At 45.7% G+C, this 19,610-nt stretch overlaps 1 protein-coding gene across 1 annotated transcript in view; it reads right to left on the reverse strand.

The window, feature by feature from the left end:
• Gpc6 (glypican 6) overlaps positions 1 to 19,008 on the reverse strand; it is a 1,031,356-nt gene extending 1,012,348 nt beyond the window's left edge. Inside the window, exon 1 of the mRNA XM_038310301.1 lies at positions 18,754 to 19,008. Coding sequence (XP_038166229.1) covers positions 18,754 to 18,913 — 160 coding nt within the window. The 5' untranslated portion in view covers positions 18,914 to 19,008. The remainder of the gene's footprint in view (positions 1 to 18,753) is intronic.
• Positions 19,009 to 19,610: the final 602 nt, after the last annotated feature.

The raw sequence follows: 19,610 nt of genomic DNA on the forward strand, positions 1-19,610 counted from the left end.
TTTCAAAAAATCTGTAGGCTAGCCATTGGGTGTAAAAGTAATGGTTTCAAACAATGATTTCTTTTTCGAGAAGCAAGTTGGAGGTAAAAGACCATAGATGAACTCTTGTTGCGGGAGCTCCTTCTGCTCCTTCAGCCAATAGCCGCTGAGATACCAGCCATTGGGGCGTGGTCTCTCTTTTAAAAAATGCGGCCAACTTCCCTCCGCTCGCTCTCATGGCTTCCGGCTCTGCTTCTGACGACTAGGCTCCTTCCTGATTGCGCAGAGGGCTGTTGTCTGGGACGGTTATCTGTAAGTTTTCTTCCCCTTTAACTAAATAACCATTCTATTAATCATAATTCCAAACTGGTGTGGGATTGTTTGTGATTTACGCCATCATCTGGCGCCCAGGCAGAGCTCTTGGAAGCGAAACTGACTTGAAAGTACCGGCTTCTCCTCCAGCACTAGAAATAAGGTTCTCTTGAGACTTGCTTTTAAAGACCTTCATTTTAAAATCAGATTTGATCTTTCCGTCAGAAACAGCTAAATCTCTGCTGAGCTACAGAACCACGTTTTACAACTGAGATTAGTGTGTTCTGGCTTCTTGGGGGTTTCTTCTGCAGCTGCTGCTTGTGCGAGGGAGTGTTTGCTTCTCCACACGGGAAGGAAGGATTTCCGTGACAGGAAAACTCTGTTGGTTGTTATCAAGCATCCTTGTTTCTCTCCTATAATCCTAGGGCTTGTCTCAAGCATCTTCATGTGCAAACTGCAACAGCACAAGAGCTTAGACTCACACTTTCAAATGTGATAGAAAACACAGAACTAACTCAAAACTAAACCAAGGCAGATGATGCCCAGCGCGAACCAAGCCAAGTTATTTTCACCTCATTGTTGTCTGACGCTGCTCAAGCCCATCCACATGATGAAGCTAACAAAAGAGATCAGAACACAAACAGCCCTTTTCCATTTCCTTCTACAAGAAGTGTAAAATAAAATATATCAGCCACATCATGGGTGTCATCTTAAAGTATCAAAATATCTGTGTCTTTTTTATGCAACATGAACACTTGAAGAAAGTAACCCAAAGTTGGATGTGGTCCTAAATTCAATACTACAGCACACACACACACACGTACACATGCAAGCATGCACACGCATGCATACATGTGCACACGCAGTGCACACACAGCACACACATACAACTGCATGCATGCACACACCAGGGATAGTACAATGCCTATGAATTTTTTTTTTTTTTTTGGTTTTTTTGAGACAGGGTTTCTCTGCAGCTTTTTTAGAGCCTGTCCTGGAACTAGCTCTTGTAGACCAGGCTGGCCTCGAATTCACAGAGATCCGCCTGCCTCTGCCTCCCGAGTGCTGGGATTAAAGGCGTGCGCCACCCACCCGCCCGGCAATGCCTATGAATTTTTAAATGCACAACATTCTGAGTTAATTTAGAAGAAGAATATATGCATATGGGTAGAATTAGAACCATTTAAAAGTAAATGTTTAGTGGCGATGATCAATTGCAGTAAATACTGGTTATTTCCCAAAACTTCACCTGGAAATATTATTAGACATATGAGAACAAAGATAACTTGAGGTCAAGCATCTTCATCAATAGGTTCACATAGTCTGCTATGGTCAGATTCAAGTTCAATGACAGCACCAAAGATGAGTTTGGCCCAGTCTTGAAAAACGCCAAGAGCTGTACATTTGTTAGCAAGTTTAGAAAGATGATATATTGAAGAGGACATTCATTTAACTTCCGTATTTACTAAGTACAATTCTTGCACTATGTATAAGAGCATTTAGGGCCAGGCAAGATGGAACACCCCTTTCGCCTCCAGCAGATAGGCAGAAAAGGTAGAAGCCTGCTCTACATAGAAGGTTCTTGGCCAGCTAGGGGCTAAATAGTAAGACACTGTCTCAAAAAGGGTGGGGCATTGACTGGAGAGATGGAGAAGTCACTCAGCAGATTACGAGCACTGGCTAGGCCTCCAGAGGACCCAGGTTCAGTTCCCAGCACCCAAGAGGCAGATCACCACCATCTGTAACTCTCATTCCAGGAGATCTGACATCATCTTCCGCCCTCCATGCAATGCATACATGCAAAACACTCATACATGTAAAACAAAAATAAATAAATCCTTCATTAGAAAAGGACAAATTTAAATTAATTCATGTGCAAAAAGAAAAAATGTCACCAACCACGCAGAAGCTGGCTGGAGCTGTCCTTCCTCCTCCCCTCTCCCTCTCAGGGGTTGAACCACACCCCTCCCCTGCATCTCGGTGCCTCAGCCCCTCACCTGCTCAACACACTGCCAGGCTTCATCTGCATTTATCCTCACTGCTGTGTGGACTGTCAGGGCATGAAAACTTCAAGTACCTCTCTTTTAAAACAACAATTAAAAATAAATGTTTCCTGAACATATATACAAGGCAGTAAGTAGGCACAGGCCCAACGGAATTCACAGAACTGCACACTGTTCCTGTATGCATGCCAGCAGCACAATGTCATTCTCAGAGCCTCCACCATAATAGACCACTGCCAGAAGCAGGCCATTTGATAGCTTCATGCCTCGGCCCAGCCGACTCTGTCAAGTCAGGGTCGCTCTTAGCAACAACCTCTGCCTCCAATGCAATACCATTGTCACTTAAACTACTCTTTATATTTAACTCTCCCAATCTTCCCTACTATTCAAAAGCTATTGTCAGAGATGAGGGAAATACAACACCATCCTCTTTCTAAAAAGCATGTTTAAAAGGTACATACCAACTTGCAGCAACCGCTTCATTGAGAGACAGGTTATTCTTCACACCAAATGAAAGCAACGAGTTCCCTGTTCCAAGCAGTCAACTCTGCTGGTTTACACTTTCCAAATTGATTTCCACTGCCTTGAGCAAAACATAGCTTATGGGTACCAAGTTTCCAGAGGAAATATAAGAATGTCTTTATATTACACCAACTTAGTTTTAGTAGTACTGAAATTGTCTAAAAAGTCTTGCCCAGCAGGAAGAAAAGAACACTTCTTATAATACCTACCAGTGAATAGCTAATTATTTATTGATGTCATTTATGCTAAAGCACCGTGCTCTGGGAAAAGCAAAATTGCATAGGAGTGTCCTCTGATAAACTCAGGGCCAAGTATGGGAAAAAAAAATAAGTGCCCTCATTTTAAAGAAGACAAGAAATAGTAGAAATAGAGCTTGATTATTACCAAAATAAGGGGCCAGTGACTGAAGGCTGGCAAGGGATGAAACGGGAAATTAAGTAATCCTTGGACCACTGAGTTTGGAGGAGCTGGAGAGTAATTGGTGAGGGAACTTAGCTTCCATTTGTTTTGGTGGGACAGTGGAGGGAACAGATGAGCACTGTGAAGATCGTGAGGGAAGGACAGAGCTCAAAGAGAAGCCAGTCTGGGGAAAGAGCTTTTATGAGACAGGAATTTCTAGAGGAGTCATGCTTGGAAATAAGTTAGAAAGACGGCTGGGTTCTTGGATGCTGAACTAAGACGTCTGTATTTATTCTGAGGGCTCTGGAGAACACAGAAAACTGGGCTGAGGATTTAAGACGGTGGTTGACAAAGTATGTACCCACAGAAAGGCCACCAGCATTCTGAGGAACGTCTTAGGACTGACTCAGGAGCCCCTTCCCTGCTCTACTGAATTGGAAATATTCAAATTAGAGACCAGTATCCCATGTTTCAGCCAGCATTTTAGATGGTTCTTTCTCCCAAATTTGAACACTACTGATCAAACAAATTAAAATTACCAATGGGTAAATGGGAACACAGGGGTACCCAGAATCAAAAGGCAAAATGTCAATCCAAGCTACTGAGGTAACCCGTCAGAAGGGCTGTTCTCAAACCAGCACAAACAGATGCTAGTTAGGATGCAACAGAAAATACTACTACTTCCAATAATCCAGAAGTTCTGACTCCGTAGTCAAAGAACACAAAAACTAGCTTATTGAAATAATGTACCTACATTTCGTGTTTATTGAAGCACCATTGACAAAGACAAAATATACAATCAATTAAGTTACCCGGCCATGGATACATGGATAAAGAAAATTCCGTAAGTATATAAACAATGGAATGTTATTCATCCTTGCAGCAGAATGTCTGGAAGTGGGTGGAGGGGCTGATGTGAAGTGGAATGACAGGCACAGAATGACAAATAACAAACTCTATTTCATAATGGAAACCACAAAAGATAGAAAATGATCTCAAGTAGACCATAATAGAACTGAATGGGATACTGATCACTACCAGGAAAGGGGAGGGCAAGGGAGAAAAGAGGGACAGTGGGTACCAAAATATATAAAGATGGGAGGAATGCATCCTAGTGTTCTCTATCACAGGACGGTGAGTATAGTTTCCCCTCCTACTATCATCACTTACAGAGAGCCGGAAGAGAGGTTCACAAAGCCTCTCCGTGCAGAGAAATAATAAAGACGCGAGCAGATGGGAAAGTTGGCTTTCTTCTGAGTTGATAACGTCACATTGTGCATGTATACTGAATTGTCAAACTGTACCCATACATGTGAACAGTTATTATTCCAATTAAAAAAATAAATTAATAACCAGACAAAGCCAACCATAAGATTTTCCTGCTTACAGTGGACCCTTGAGGCGGCATGGCAGACGCAACTTGGCCTGTCTATTTCCAAGCTGAAGACTAAAGAGAAGAAAGAGCAAATCTTTGAAAGTATTTTCTGTACCACGTGAACAAGGCTGCTGGTGGCCAGAGGCCAGGCAAGTGAGGCTAGTGACTCAGGAGACCTCCAGCCTAGAAAGGACAACAAAAGGTGAATATTTCAGGAAATGGGCTAATGGCTACCTGGTATTTCTCAAGCTGGGCAAAGCCACTCACGAAGTACACACACCTGGGGGTCACTGTGTAGAGCAGCAAGGCCTGGAGCTGAGAGAAGGCCACCTCCCCTCCCACACACACACAGAAGACCACCCTCTCTGCCCTGATTAGTGTCTGTCTTATCTTCTGGGTGCTGTTTGGCGTTTCCATTGGCCTTGACTATGTTTCAGGAGCTTGCAAGGACTCTTATGACCATTAAATTCAGTTGCACCAATGAGAGGTAGGGACCCTATTATTTCTGCACGTGAGAAAAAAAAAGGGAGCCGGGTGGTGGTGGCGCACGCCTTTAATCCCAGCACTTGGGAGGCAGAGGCAGGCGGATCTCTGAGTTCGAGACCAGCCTGGTCTACAAGAGCTAGCTCCAGGACAGGCTCTAAAGCTGCAGAGAAACCCTGTCTCGAAAAACCAAAAAAAAAAAAAAGGGAGGCACACGCAGATTCAGAAAGAGCTGAGGAGGTCACGACAGGAGCTGGTCTTTGCATAACCATGACACCACAGCAAATGCTTTCCCAGAGGTCACACTGATCCGACCAATGTTTAGTCTATCACACTAAATTGGCTTTGCTGTTGTTAACACCCACAAGGGGCGCTCCTGAGCAAACCGGATGGGTGGGTTACAGGAGTGAGGTGGAGAAGGAGATGAGAAAACCCCATGCCTTCCCCATGGGCTGGCACTGCAAATATCTTCACGCTCTGGGCACATGGTAGCAGCTCACATCCTTACTGCTAACTATTCTTATGAGAAGCGCAGGTTAAGAGGCAGCCTGTTCCTGGAGAGAGGGAGATGAATCATCTGTTCTTCGGGGTTCCAGTTCCCATTGCAAAGTGAACATTCCAGCACACTCTCAGATGTCAGAGAAAGCAAGGGGAACGCTCCTGTATGCATGCTAAAAATGGAAAAGCCTACAGTTCGACACAACCCAACTTTCTTCGTTTCAAGTTTGGCCTTGGAATTCTCTTTACAGAGTACCCAGCTACCCATTTGGGAAACATTTCCAATGTTTAAGCAACAGAGGACAGAACACATGGACTAGCACAAAGGGAAACCAAGGGGAATGGGGAAGAATTCTAAAAGTGAAATGTTCTGTTTTTGAAAATGGTATTGTGAATTTCAGTACCAAAACAAAGCAATGTTTTTTTATAAGGAATGTTAGAAGCATCCCAGGATTCATTCCATAAATTATTTTTTTTAAAACCATGATTGGGTATTACCTCAGAGGGCTACCACTGACAGTGAGCATTGTACTCTGACCTCACTTCCTGGTGGGCAGCAACATGAGACAGGCCAATACCGTGGCAGATTTACCACCCTTTCTATATGTTTGAGATTCATTTCTGTTTTTCAAATCTAAAACACTACTAAACAGATCCTAGGATGTGGTACTTGTACAATGTCTATATTTAAAAAAAAAAAAAAAAGACTCTTTCAGGGAGGTAAGGGTTGGGGGTGTGCTTTCAAAACTCAGGATGCTTCACATCTGTTACTCAGCTGGAAAGACTGTTAAAAGGCCATTAGAACCTTAAGGTAACAGACCTTGAAAGCTACGGCAGGCATGGAGCAATTTGCTGTTTGTGTGAGAAGGATCAGCCTCAGCCACTTCTCCTCGTGGGCTGAAAACAGTTTCTGTCATGAGCCATGAAAATCAATTCCACAGTAACCAGGCTGAAACGCAGCTGAAGGTGGTACACCTAGCGGCAGGCAGGCGCTGCGCAGGAGAGCCTCCCTCTGGCCGTCCGCGGCACCTTGCAGATGTCCCAAACCGTGCTCTCTGGCAGTGCAGGAAGCTGTCAGCAGTTTGGGACTTACAGCAACCTTCCGGCTTATCTCTTTGGACACTGGTTCTCTCTAATGCTTAATTAGGTTAAAATCCGAATTGTCACACTGAATGAAGATAGCTTTCGGAAATGTCGGGCTGCACAAAGCCCGCTCTTGCCTATGTGGTCCACTGTCTGCTTTCCCAGATTACAGCAATTGTGAAACAGGCTCAATTTCTCCCCTCCACCCCTGAAATCAAACAGCTTCAGGTGCATCTATAACATATAAAACATCTTAAAACTTTGCTTCAAACATAAGGTTACATTTTTGAAAATATAAGTATTTCAGGGGGTTAACAATAGTTTTTACAGGAGTTCTGCTTTATGAACTAATGGTTAGAAAGGTTAAAATCCATTTGAAAACAAGTTAGAGCCTTTTCAGCAGTAGGAAGTCACATTCCAGCTACAGAATGCAGCCTTGGTTACCACATAGGATTGAGATCATTCTAAGCAATGAGACTGCAGATAGACAACTTTGGTCCACTGAAAATCTTCTATACAATCAGAATAGACTCTAGGTGAAGAAGAAAGTACCGTTTAGATGATAGTTGCTCTGAGTGTGTGTGACTTCCTATGACATTTATTACTTTTACATCCATAACCCCGACTGTGACACTGATTCAAATTCATGTGTTAAATATTTTTTGGTTAAGAACAAAATAAAAAATGCACAATATCCTCAGATTCACTTAATGTGTTTTAACTCCAGTTTGAATGTGTGTATACATTACCCATCTCTGACAATGCAGAGAAAGGCATTTGTATGCCTTTTAACTCTCCTGTTAAAGTACATGAAGAATATCTGTAAATGATGCCGGAATATCACCAGGCTATGGTTTTGCTGACAGAGAAGGAAGCAGTAGTAGGAAAACAACCCTCCTAGCAGATATCTAGGTAGAGGACCCAGGCCCGTCACTCTGAACGCTACTTCACAGTAGGTTGGACTGGCCTTCAGAGGACCCACGTGGTAATTTAAGCGGAAGGAATATATTCCTCATTTCACTCATATAACAAGATCAGCCTAAGCGTTGAACATTTTACCTGACCTCCAGAAGCCTAACATCCCCGGGTCTCTGAAAGAGAAAGCGTGCGGAAGGAGACGCCAGGTGATCACGTGAGCAGTAAAACCACAAAACAAGATTTTCGCACGTTAGCCCTTGACACTGTAAATGTGAACGCCTTGTGCCAACTTCAACGCACGTCAATGGCTGGAGGCGTTCTAAGAGATCACCAATCAAACACGGCCAGGGAGCCTGAACTTCCACAGAGGTGACCAGAGATTTGGGAGTGAGTTCCATCTCCTCAAATGGTGGCGCTCTACAGGCTTTGGAACCCTTTATCAGGCAAACGGAAAACAGGGGTCACTGCAGAAATCTCGGTTTGTTTATAGGTGACTACTTCTTCCTTAAACCTCTGTCTTCTGAAATCGGTGTCTTGGTATGAAGGGATCTGGGAGGTGTGTGACAAGATTGGCTTGTTTCCCGAGTTAGTCCCCACCTCTTGTTTCCTTTACAGCCAATCACTACACTGAACTTCAAGAAAATAGACCGGTTAGGCCTTTTGAAGGAAAATCAAAACAAAACATTAGCACTTGCAGGTTTTACACTTTGTTTCATCGATCATTAGGACTATGGAAAAACATTAGGAAAACCAAACAGCTATGGGACAATAATTCCTTTCGACTTTCTGCAGATGAAGGTTAAAGCTTCTCCCTGGTATGTAGCTATGTTTCGTGCATGGCGACCTTTTTGAAGTTCACTTCGCACGTGTTATTGACTTTAAGCTATTCTGGCCCATTAAGAAAATAAGTGAAAAGTCTTCATCCTTTTCCAGAAGACTTCAAAAGGCTTTTTCCCCCTGCAAAGGAAATAGTTGCCTCAAAGTCACTACACCTGAGTTGCTTGGGATCCCTGGAGGAACACCGGCCCCTGCGTCACCACTGTCCTGGGGGCACAGTAGGACGAAGGCAATCTCTTCAAAGTCCAAGAACTATAATGGGGGGTGCTCTCGGGCCAATGATGAAACGGTGCAGTCCTGGTGGGCAAGCCTGGAATGGACCTGCTCATCTGGAATTAAATACATTCAAACATGAAAAAGGCCTGGCTCCGTATACAGTCTCTTTCCATACGAACCCAGATCTGTACCTGGAGGCCAGCCTATGAATAACTCAAAGACAAGGTAGGGGGACAAAATTCCTCCAAGAGCAGATAAAAGGACGCATATAATAAGACTCATATGTGCCCCAAGAAAGCATGCCAATTTAGCAAGGAAATATGGGGACCTCACAGTGAAAAAAAACTTCTAATTCTGCTGCCTATTTCCTCTTCTAAAACAACACAAAGAGTTCCTTTACTAATGATGACAGGTCATTGGTAGCAGCCAGGAAAGTCCTTTTGGTTCCAGGCACAGAGAAGATGACTGTTTGCCTCGATTTCCCCAGATGGCTATAGTACAATCTTTAAAAAAAAATATGGAGAGCTAAACAGTGCAATCTAGACTATCGGAGTATTCTCCTGATGGATCAGGTAAAAAAGATCACAAAAATATCATCTGACATTTAACTGTGCTGGGCTGGCAGGAGTCTGCATTTAAAACCCACTTTGCACAGAACTTAGTGTCACCGTTAAAAGACTCAAGGATGAGAGGACCAACAATAGTTCATCCCGGAACATTCCTGAATACAGATTTGTAGGCACGACCTGGTCCAACTCAATGGGACACTTGCAAGACAGGACCCAGACATTTGGGTGTAGCCAGCCCTTCAGTGGTATCAGCACATGTCGTTCACAGAGAAGCTCTGATCCGCATCCCTGGCTTCTTACTCTGGAAGCATATGGTGATAACTTCCAGAAGGGAGGGAGGCAATGGGGAGAGAGTAAGGTGCAGAATGTTGAGGAACACAGAGATACAGGTTTTATGGATGCTCCGAATGACTCCATGGACCCCTCCTAAGATGACCCGGGCTCTCTGGAATTCCCAAGAACCAACATACTTCCTTCTCACTTCTTCCTGCCTGCCCTATGTTGGGACTGGTGCTGTCTGAAGAAATGATTGAATAAACCAAACGAGGTGGGGCTTTCCATGACCTGCAGCCAAAAGTACTTCAGCAGATGCAGGTTACTTCAGGCAAAGGCTTTCAATGGTTCATCTTCTTTATTTTTTTTCATGGTTTATTTTTTTATATTTAAAAATTTCCATCGCCTCCCCTCCTCCTCCCCCTTCCCTCCCCTCCTCCTCCCCCTTCCCTCCCCTCCCCTCCACCCATACCTCCCCTCCCTCCCTCTCCAGGCCTAGGAGCCATCAAGGTTCCCTACTCTATGTTAAGACCAAGGTCCTCCCAAGTCCCCCCAGGTCCAGGAAGGTGATCGACCAAGCTGAGAAGGCTCCCACAGAGCCTGTCCATGCAGAAGAATCAGAGCCCAGCGCCATTGTCCTTTGCTTCTCAGTCAGCCCCCACTGTTGGCCACATTCAGAGAGATGGGTTTGGTCGCATGACCCATCAGTCCCATTCCAACTGGAGTTGGTGATCTCCCATTAGTTCTGTCCCACTGTCTCCATGAGTGAACGCACCCCTCACGTTCCTGACTTTCTTTCTCATGTTCTCTCTCCTTCTGCTCCTCATCAGGACCTTGGGAGCTCAGTCCAGTGCTCCAATGTGGGGCTCAGTCATTTTCTTCATCTATCGCCAGGTGGAGGTTCCCTCACGGTCCTGACTTTCTTTCTCATGTTCTCTCTCCTTCTGTTCCTCATCAGGACCCGCTTGTATTGGAACCGTTGTGTGGCTCAGTCAAGATTTTCAGTTCCTTTTAGTTAGTTAGTGTTTATGTTTTTCTGTTCTGTGATGACCACATTTGTCCCTTCTTTTCTCCCCGTACCCTCCTCTGGAACTGTCCCCTTCCTTCTTCAGGATCTGTTGCAGCCTCTCAACTGTCCTCCTCTCCCACTGGGCCCCAAAGAATTCCCCTCTCAAATCCATCCTGTTCATAGTGCTCAACCCTCCAAAATAATACTTCCATGAGACTTCAGTGCCAACAGCCCAGGATGATGACCTAATTCCTGCCAGATTCAGCTGAGGACGTCCAAAGATCCAACTCCACCCATGCTGTTCAATATAATTTTCATCACTTCCAAATAAATTCCTGTCTGTGTTGTCCTTTAGACGCCCGCCCGCCATCCACTCCACCCTGAATTCCACCTTCTCTCTCGCCACTCCCTTGACAAACACTGCCCATCCTTCAAGGCTTCTCCCTCTATCTGAACACTCCAGTCTCTGATTCCTGTTCTAATAATCATTAAAGACCATTGAACTTTACATGATCCCCAAAACAAGCTTTAAATCCTAGACGATAAAATTTATATAGTTTTGTGTTTTGTTGCAAGGTTTAAAATTGTTTTTACACTACCATGGTGTAAAAACAAAAATCTATGAATGAAATTCTGTGATGTGCATGGTTGATTACCTGGTGATTGGTGATGTTTTCTGAGTATTAATAACTCATCCAACCCTAATTGAAAAATTTCTGATGTTGTTAACAATCTTCTGTTGCCTTACTGATGATAGGGAGCTTTGTATCCACTAAAAAATAACAGATAAATTATGCCAAACTACTGACATTGCCTTGCTAAGTCAGTGAATGTTTCCCGGGCATTCATTTTATTCAGAATCTCCCTCTCCCCGGCTCTCTCCCTCCCACCTACTCAGCCACACTGTCCATGGGCAATCTCACAGTGAAAGTTAAATTGGATCGACTAATAATCCCAGGCAGGACCCACTTAAGCTCAACATTTCATGACTCCTCCTCTACTTCACCTTCGCCACTCTCTTTCAAGATGGTAGCTCCTCTCTTCTGGTATTTATGCTCTTCCCCTCTGGCAATTTCTCTCAAAGAAGTCAAAGCCATGGCCAATGCTGATGGAAATCCTTCTCCAAGGGTCCCTTACTACTCTCAGATTAAAGGGCAAAGCCTAAATAAGGAGTTCAAAGTATTCCAGGGCCCAGATGGTCACTAAGGTTGTGTGGGAGAGAAGTCGGTCCTTTCAAGCATGAGTTCTTCCCCACTGAACAGTCACCGTGTAGAAGGGCAGGAGGTCACAGGGACTTCTGGGGCAGAGGCAGGGTGAGCAAAATATCCTGTGTATGTGTGTGCATGTGGTGTGTGTATGAGCACACACACGTGGAATTTCACAATAGGATAGGGCTCTAAGCATCTTAGGGTTCTCTTCGCAGAGTTTGTTTCAGCCATGGCAAGCAGGACAGGCATAACTTACATGGGATCCTAGGTAGACAGGCCCTAAGTAGGTAAAACGACCCCCATCCTCCCACCCCCTTGCCTCATACCTGTCCCCTACCCCATCCTTAGTTGATTTGTACTCAGGAAGTATGTAAACCTTAAGTTTAGCACCTGTAAACATTTCGGTCAAAGGGCCAAGCAAATAAACACGGGGCTAATAGGCAGGGGTCTATCTTTGGGCCCCTCATGTTGTTAGTCTAGCCCTCAGGTTCTAATTCCCTGGTTTTTCTTTCTCACACATCTCTTCTCACCGCAGCCCATGACCATGGGTTCTGGAATTCTCATGTTTTCCAGCGTTCTCATGGACATGTCATATGTGAGCCTTCCACTGTCCCCATCCTTCCTGATAACTGCCCATGGTTCAGGTCACACTGCAGTCCCTTACCGATGCACACCTAAGGCCCTCCGTCTAGGTGAACCAATCCCATAAGTCTGCTTGCCTGTATCGCTCCTCCCTCGTCTCATCTGGAATTACTAAGTTTTCAGGGCTGCCCTGAGTTTCTTCTTCTTTTTGCCAGGATCAAAGTTCCTTGGAAATGCAGACCAAGCACAAAGCACAGGGAATTATTACAGCACCATACACAATAAATACTCATCGCTTAAATGAGACAAATGCCTGGAGTCATTGGTAAACGAGATGCTGTTCAAAGGTAGAATCACTTCTGTTTTTCTTTGTCACTGTCCCAAGACTTCAAGAATAATGGTAATCAGGTGTCATTAAAACCCCATTTTCATCCAGATTATTAAAATTTAGAAAATTTTATCCATGACTTACCACTATGAGTTCCTTTATTTTCACATTTTCCAAACCAGAGATTTAAACATTTTTGTTCTTGTGTGGTTGGTTGTTTTCTGGTTTTCTTGTTTGATTTTTTTTTTTTAAGACAGAGCATCACCATGTAGCCCAGGCTGGCCTAGAGCTCGAGCTTCCCCTGCTTCAACCTCCTGAATGCTGAGATTACAGGCCCACCACACCAGGCTTGACAATACCTTTCAGACGGTGCTGTCTAAAGCACTGGCAATGAGATAGCGTTAGATAATTGTTACACCACTTACAGTTAAGCTATGCATGAAAAGATATGGCAGAGTGGATTTTGGCAGGGAAAGTGAGGTAACATCCAGATTTAGAAAATATCAAAACAGCTGTTTATGCTGGCTGGACAGCTCTAAATCTCTAGCCTTGCTAGAACTCTTCAGAGAGATGTAAATTATGGAAGAATTGTATAATGTTAGCGTTTATGTTTAAATAAGACAGAAACTGGGGTTAAATCATTTATCAACAATTATTTTACTATTTAAGTTTTACAGAATAGGTCATATAACAGGAAAGGACAATCCTGTGTTTTATGAATGTCCAGAAGTTTAAATATTACTTATTTTACTTATGTCCTTATATAAAGGAATAGAATCTTTTCAAACACAATTTTAAGGACAAGATGCTGTGTGCTTCAAAGCAATCCTGATAGTGGCCTACATTTCTAGGCACAAACTATTAAGAGACAATTCAATTAAAAGAAATGGGTCTTATGTAGGAAAACAAGGGTGTCAGTCCTTAAACAGTGAGAGATTATTCTCTTCGTAAGTCAGCTGAGCTGACTTTGCTTACAAGGAATGCTCTCAATTGACTCCTAGATCAAGAAATGTAATGAGAGGACCTCCTAATAACCTGGATTTCAGGTGGGTTTGATACCTGGAGATAGAGTAACTCTCTAGACATCTAGTGGATAGAAAGAAGAGCATTGAAATTCAGCAAATTCATTTACAGCTCTCTTTGTTCATCCAAAGAACGTGAGGTAGCTATCCATTAACAAAGTAGAGGGCAAAGATCAGCAACCTTCAAATAGGGCAGAGAAATGGGACTGAAATGAGGTGCTTCATGGGGTAATAATGGCTCAACACGGTCTCACTTATTTTACTGGGACATCTACATGTGAACCAAAAAGAAGATGTGTTAAGATCACTGAAATAAAGCCAAGCCTGTTGGGGTGTGTGTGTGTGGTTTTTTATTTATTTTTTTTGTGTGTGTGTGTGTGTGTATTTATAAGCATGGGAAGAAGGCATGTCCATAAATATTTGATGCCAGAACATGGATTAAAAGCACAAGAACACTATAATATGAAAAAAGACCTATTTTCACAGTAGATCGTGACATAAATATTTGACAAATTGGCATCCAAGAGATGGAGATAGTTTAATACTTTCTCTTTTTTATTTGTTCATTTGTTTGTTTCAAGCAGGTTATCTCTGTGTAGCTATGGCTGTCATGGAACTCAGTCTCACTCTCTGTAGACCAGGCTGGCCTCGAACTCAGAGATGCGCCTGCCTCTGCCTCCAAAGTTTTGAGATTAAAGGCCTGTTCACCACCACCCGACATTTAATGCTTTCTTCATATCCAACTGTACCCCAACTCTCAACATACCTCAGAAAGAAAGAGGGTAAAGCACATATTGAAGATGCTGGCTGTATCCTATTCTGTGAAAACAGGACTTTGCTCTAGTTTGCATTCTCTGGGTAATGATCTATCATAAGCCTCGTTGGACTAACCCAACATTCCATGTTTGGGACTACACTAACATTCTAGTAGACCCAGTACACTGGAAGAAACCAATGCATGTACTTTACGTAACCAGATAAATACAATAAGAGAAACTGGAAAATGATTTGGGAAATGATAGATGTTGCAACCCAACATAAACTCAGCATTCACAACTTGTGGGAATACATGAATGGATGGATTGAGCAACAACACATGATACACAAAGAAGAGGGGCAAAGAACGGATCTTGTGTGTGAGAGTTCAACAAATGTTGGGGCCTTAATTCTGTAGGACAAGGGGCCAAGTGAGAGGTTTGTGGACGCTGAAGGCAGTACTCCTGGATTTGAGCTTCCTCCCCACACTAGCTGCCTGAGTCACCCTGGGTATTGTATTCAAGTCTTCACAGTTGTCTCTTTATCGATGAAATATGGCGAGATCCGCTGCATTCTAACTTATTGGAAAACATGAGTAAGTAATATTTTCTTTTGAAATAACTGTATATTCATTTTGTTTTTGCACAGATGTTCATGTGTGTACATGGGTGCAACAGCCCACATATGGAGTTTGGAGGACCACTTGAAAGAGGTTTGTTTCCTCTTTGCACCGTGTGGGTCCCACCAATCAAACTCAGGTTGTTAGGTTTGGCAGCAAGCACTTCAACCAGCGGAGCCATCTGGCCTGCTTAAGGATTGTGTATAAATAGGTGGTGGGCACATAATTTCTATATATGAAGTGTTAAACAAAGTTATGTTAGATAAATAAGGAAAGAGGAATCACGTTAAACTAAGACGTTACGCCCAAATATAAAATAAGCTAAATATAAGAAATCCTAAAACAACATTCTGTGAATTCTCATTTATCCAGGTGATATGTTTTACTGTAGGGGGGGGGGGCACAGGGGTTCAGGGTGTGAACGTGGGTGTGAGTGCATGAATGGATATGAGTCTATGTGTGAGTATGAGAGTGGACGTATCAATGTGTGAATGTGTGTGTCTGTTGCTAGAGACACACACATACCAGGCCAGCACTCTCCAGCTAATCTGAACCCCAGCCCAAGCAAGTGCTGCCATCTGCTAGGAGACTCTGAGATGCTTAGCACCAAGAAGAAAGGGGAATTACTGAGCCTTGAGGGAAGTGTGAACCTTTATCAAAAGGTCCCTACCCAAGCTCTGGGTGCACTTAATTTAGGATCTCCCCAGGACCCAGAACAAGAGGAAACAAGGAAAGCCTGTGAAGGCTTTTGCCTAGATTTCTGGAAACACTCCTTGTACCACAGGAGTTCCCAAGCATGAGAAGGGCCGCTGACTGGGCCCTTCTCCGGACTGGGCTCCTTTGGAGATCTTCCAGGAGGAGGGTCTCCCTGATCTGCTGACATGGTTTAAAACCAAGGCTGAGTAAAGATTGGTGGTGACATCTCCCTTTGACGACACTCCCTCAGAGCTGGAGTTTATGTATTCCCTACAGACCCCTGACAGTCTGGAGGGCATCTCTCTACCCCTCAGAGGAAAGGGCAACAACAGGCTGTTTTACAATTGTGAGCTTGGAGTAAATCTTAAAAAAAAAAAAAAAAGGTTGAGATTAAATACACTATCCTTATTACTTCCCAGGTATTCCACTAAGCAATCTACTTGCAAACACAGCTCAACTGGAGTCTGGACCATGAACAGTGCTTCTTCACCATTCAGGTTTCCTAAGAGTTGAAGGCATGCCCTTTCTCAAGCAAACCGGCAAAGGAGGAAAAAGTTTTCCTTTCGAAAGGATAGATCCCACACTAGCTTCCCTATACTCGATAATTAAATGTAAATATTACCAAGAGCTGGGGAGGAGAGGACGGATGTGTTTATTTAATTGTGATTATTCTAAAAAGCAATAGTAAATGCAATTTACTTTACCACTGTGTAAAGTTTACTTTGAAAAAAACATACTCTTCCCCCCCCCCACCATAAAAACTCTCCAGTTATCTCACAGTTCTTTATTTTCCTATCAGATGTGCCTTTGACCCCACGGGAACATGGACCTTGATATCCCATCAACCAGCAGTGGGTGACACTGGGCTCAAGGTAAAAGTCCTCAGCTGGCCTTCATTCTTGGTCTAAGTGAGTTTAGTGAGGTGGGTGTGTTTTTAGGAATTCAAAGCTATTAGCAGTTTGTGATTTATAAGGCTGTAGAGAAGACAAAAAACATACAACCACCAAACCCTCTGCAGTTAAACTACTTCTAAAGCCTGTGTGCAGCCGCTGGGAATGTTCTCCAGCAAAGTCATTGGTTACTACAGAAATTATTTACAATGTGCTTCTGCGTTCTGATGGTCAGGCCCCCGGATGGCGCTGAGGGTCACCGCTAGTCTCCTGGGAGTCTCACTGCCTACTAAAGAATACCGATGCAATTTTAAAATACTTAGCTGTTTTCCTTCTTGGAGATATCTTATCTGAAATCATGTTGGGAAATATGCGTGTTTAAAAGATACAGTTTTAAAGTGGCCAGATTGGAGGAGAAAACGAGTTCCTAGAAGGGATTTCTACTCCAAACGTTTTAAAAGTTGAATTTCCTGAGATTTGGAGAGTTAAAAAGGTGAAGCAGATCCTTATCAATTAATTAAAAAGAATGATATAACTGTAGACAAAGGGGAAGGAGGGTTAAGAAACTTAAGGCGCTGCAGGCACAGTCCTTTCTAGTCATTGATTAACAAATTAGGGAGTGCTGGAGTGGGGTGGGCGAAATCCTGGGGACTAGAGTCATCTTGTAATTCACTACAGACTCTCCAGCCTGCTCGACCCAGGCAACAGAACGCCTGGCTGTGAGTTGAAAAGAGATCCTTCTGCATAAAGCAACGCGCTGTTTCTAATGTTTGAGCGTGGTTTATTTTCCTTTGGGCAATTCCCAAATTGATAGAAATGTGTTAATTGTGGTGCAAGACCCTCACTCCTCGAGTTTGGAGATCGAGTGTAAGAAAGCAGTAATTCCACAACGTATTAACACTAAGACGTTTTAAAGATATTTGCCAAGTATTTTCCATCCGTCCACCAGTTCTTTGGCAAAACACAGAGTCTGGTGGTGATCCAGCGATCTGAGGTCACTTAGGACTTCAGCTACTCGGTTTAAGCAGCCCGCGCCCTCACACCATCTCCAGCCTTCCCTTGGCCTCTTTGAGCTCAGTTCCACCTCAGCTAAAGGATTATCTGTCCCCGACTCGTTTCCTTCAAGGAGCCCCGCTGAAGCTCCGGTTCGGTTGGAGCTAAGAGCCGGAAAACACACACCGAGCAGGCTGCAGCGCGAGTTAGTGGAGCCCAAAGGGCCGCACACCCGGGCTCGGGGAAAGAGGGTGGGGGTTCCAGAGCTCCGGAGGAAGGGCAGCCTGGGATCGGGCGAGCCACCGAGCGCGAAGTGCAGACCCCGGAGACGAACGCCCCCATCGGGCCACTCGCTTAAGTTGGCTCCGCGTGCGCCAGCGGGCCGGAGCGCAAGGCCACGCAGGGGACCCGGCTCCGCGCAGGGTGGCCCGGTTCTCTCCTTAGTCCGAGTGACCAACCGCAGTCGGGGAAGCTCTGGGGCACCCTAACGGAAAAGCCCGGCCCAAATCTGAAGCAGACAGATTGCAAAGCACTCCCGCCCCCTACCGCAACAGCCCCAGGGCTCCAACACTCAGACCCCGGGGGCCCGGTCAATGTGTCCCCTTAGTGGCCGGTCCCCAGCCCAGGAGCCTGGCGCTCGCTCGGTCCTCGGGAAGGACCTGGAGAGCAGAGAGCTGGAGAAGAGGAACCTCCGCGTCTTTCCACCGCCCCCGCCGGCCGGCGCGAAGGCGGGAGTGGAGAAGGCGCCACTCAGACGGTGGCGCTGAGAGAACTGTGGCCGCAGTTCTCCCAAGTTTGCTTCGGCGAGGGGGATGCTATGGGCGCCCCGCTCGGCTTGCTGCCTGCTCTTGCAGTCTCCTCTCTACCGTTCCCAGCTCGACCGGGCCGGCCCGACTCTAGGCCAGTCACTGAGGTAGCGGGGCGCGGGAGCAGAGACGCAGGGAGCGAACGAGGGAGGGGACCCGGGTGCTCCCGCGTGTGCACACAATGAGGCGGCCGGCACGCACACCTTCCTCCCGCCGGAGAAGCGGGACGAGCCTCGGCCACCCGGATGCGGGGACGCGGGGTCTCCGGGAGGCATCCGCAGAAAGTGAGCACCAAGTGAGCAACAGGGGGGAAGGAGAGGACGCCCCGCCGCCTCCAGGGGCTGCAGCGGGGACCCCGGGCCCGCGCCCGCGCTTACCTGCGATCTCCTGGTAGGGGATGTCCGCTAGGCTGAATCCCTTGGCACCGTAAGCCTGGCGGACCTCGCTGCAGCTCCGAGCCTTCACGTCCGCCGCGGCCGGGAGGGACAGAAGCAGCCCGGAGAGAGGAAGAATCACAGCCCGAATCCAAGAAGGCATGGTGCAACATGCAAGTCCACCTCGGCAGCCCCCAGCTCCCTGTGCGCTCTTCACCTTGCCCCTGGAGCCGAAAGCCCGCCAGAGCCCGCGGCGCGCTCCTCTGCCGCTGCCCAGCGTCACCCCCTTCCGCCAGCCGAGGGGACGAGCCGCGAAGCCCTCTGGACTGCGCTCAGCAAACTTTTATAAGCCAGATGGAGGATGGCAAGCCAACCGGGGCTGGCTTGGGAATGCAGCCGGCTCCGCTAGCCGCTCGGGTAGAAAACCGTGAGAGAAGAGGAGAAGGCAACGAAATGTCTTTTCTTTTCTTTCTCTCTCCCTCTTTTTTTAAAATACCACAGTGGGGGCGTTCAGAGCAGAGGTCCGAGTTCCGAGCCGCAGAGTCGTTGAGCGCTGCGAGCTCGCCTGGCCAGTGTGTGTGCAACGAAGGTGGGACCGACCGCGCGCGCCGGCTCCCCCCGGAGGGAGATGGACAGGCCGGCGCGAGTGTGTGCGCGCGTGTTTGTGGGTGTGAGCGCTGGGCTCTCGGGGAGGTGTGTGCGTGGAGACGTACGGAATCCAGGAGAAACCTCAGTTTCACACAGACTGGGGGAGCCTGTGCAAGTCTTCTAGAAATAGGAAGAGAGAAAATCCTGGAGACTGACGCTGGAGGCTTGAGGGAAGGAGAAAGGAGGGGAGGGAGAGAGAGAGAGAGAAACGT

The sequence above is a fragment of the Arvicola amphibius genome, chromosome 13, assembly GCF_903992535.2.
Source record: "Arvicola amphibius chromosome 13, mArvAmp1.2, whole genome shotgun sequence".
Lineage (NCBI taxonomy): Eukaryota > Metazoa > Chordata > Mammalia > Rodentia > Cricetidae > Arvicola > Arvicola amphibius.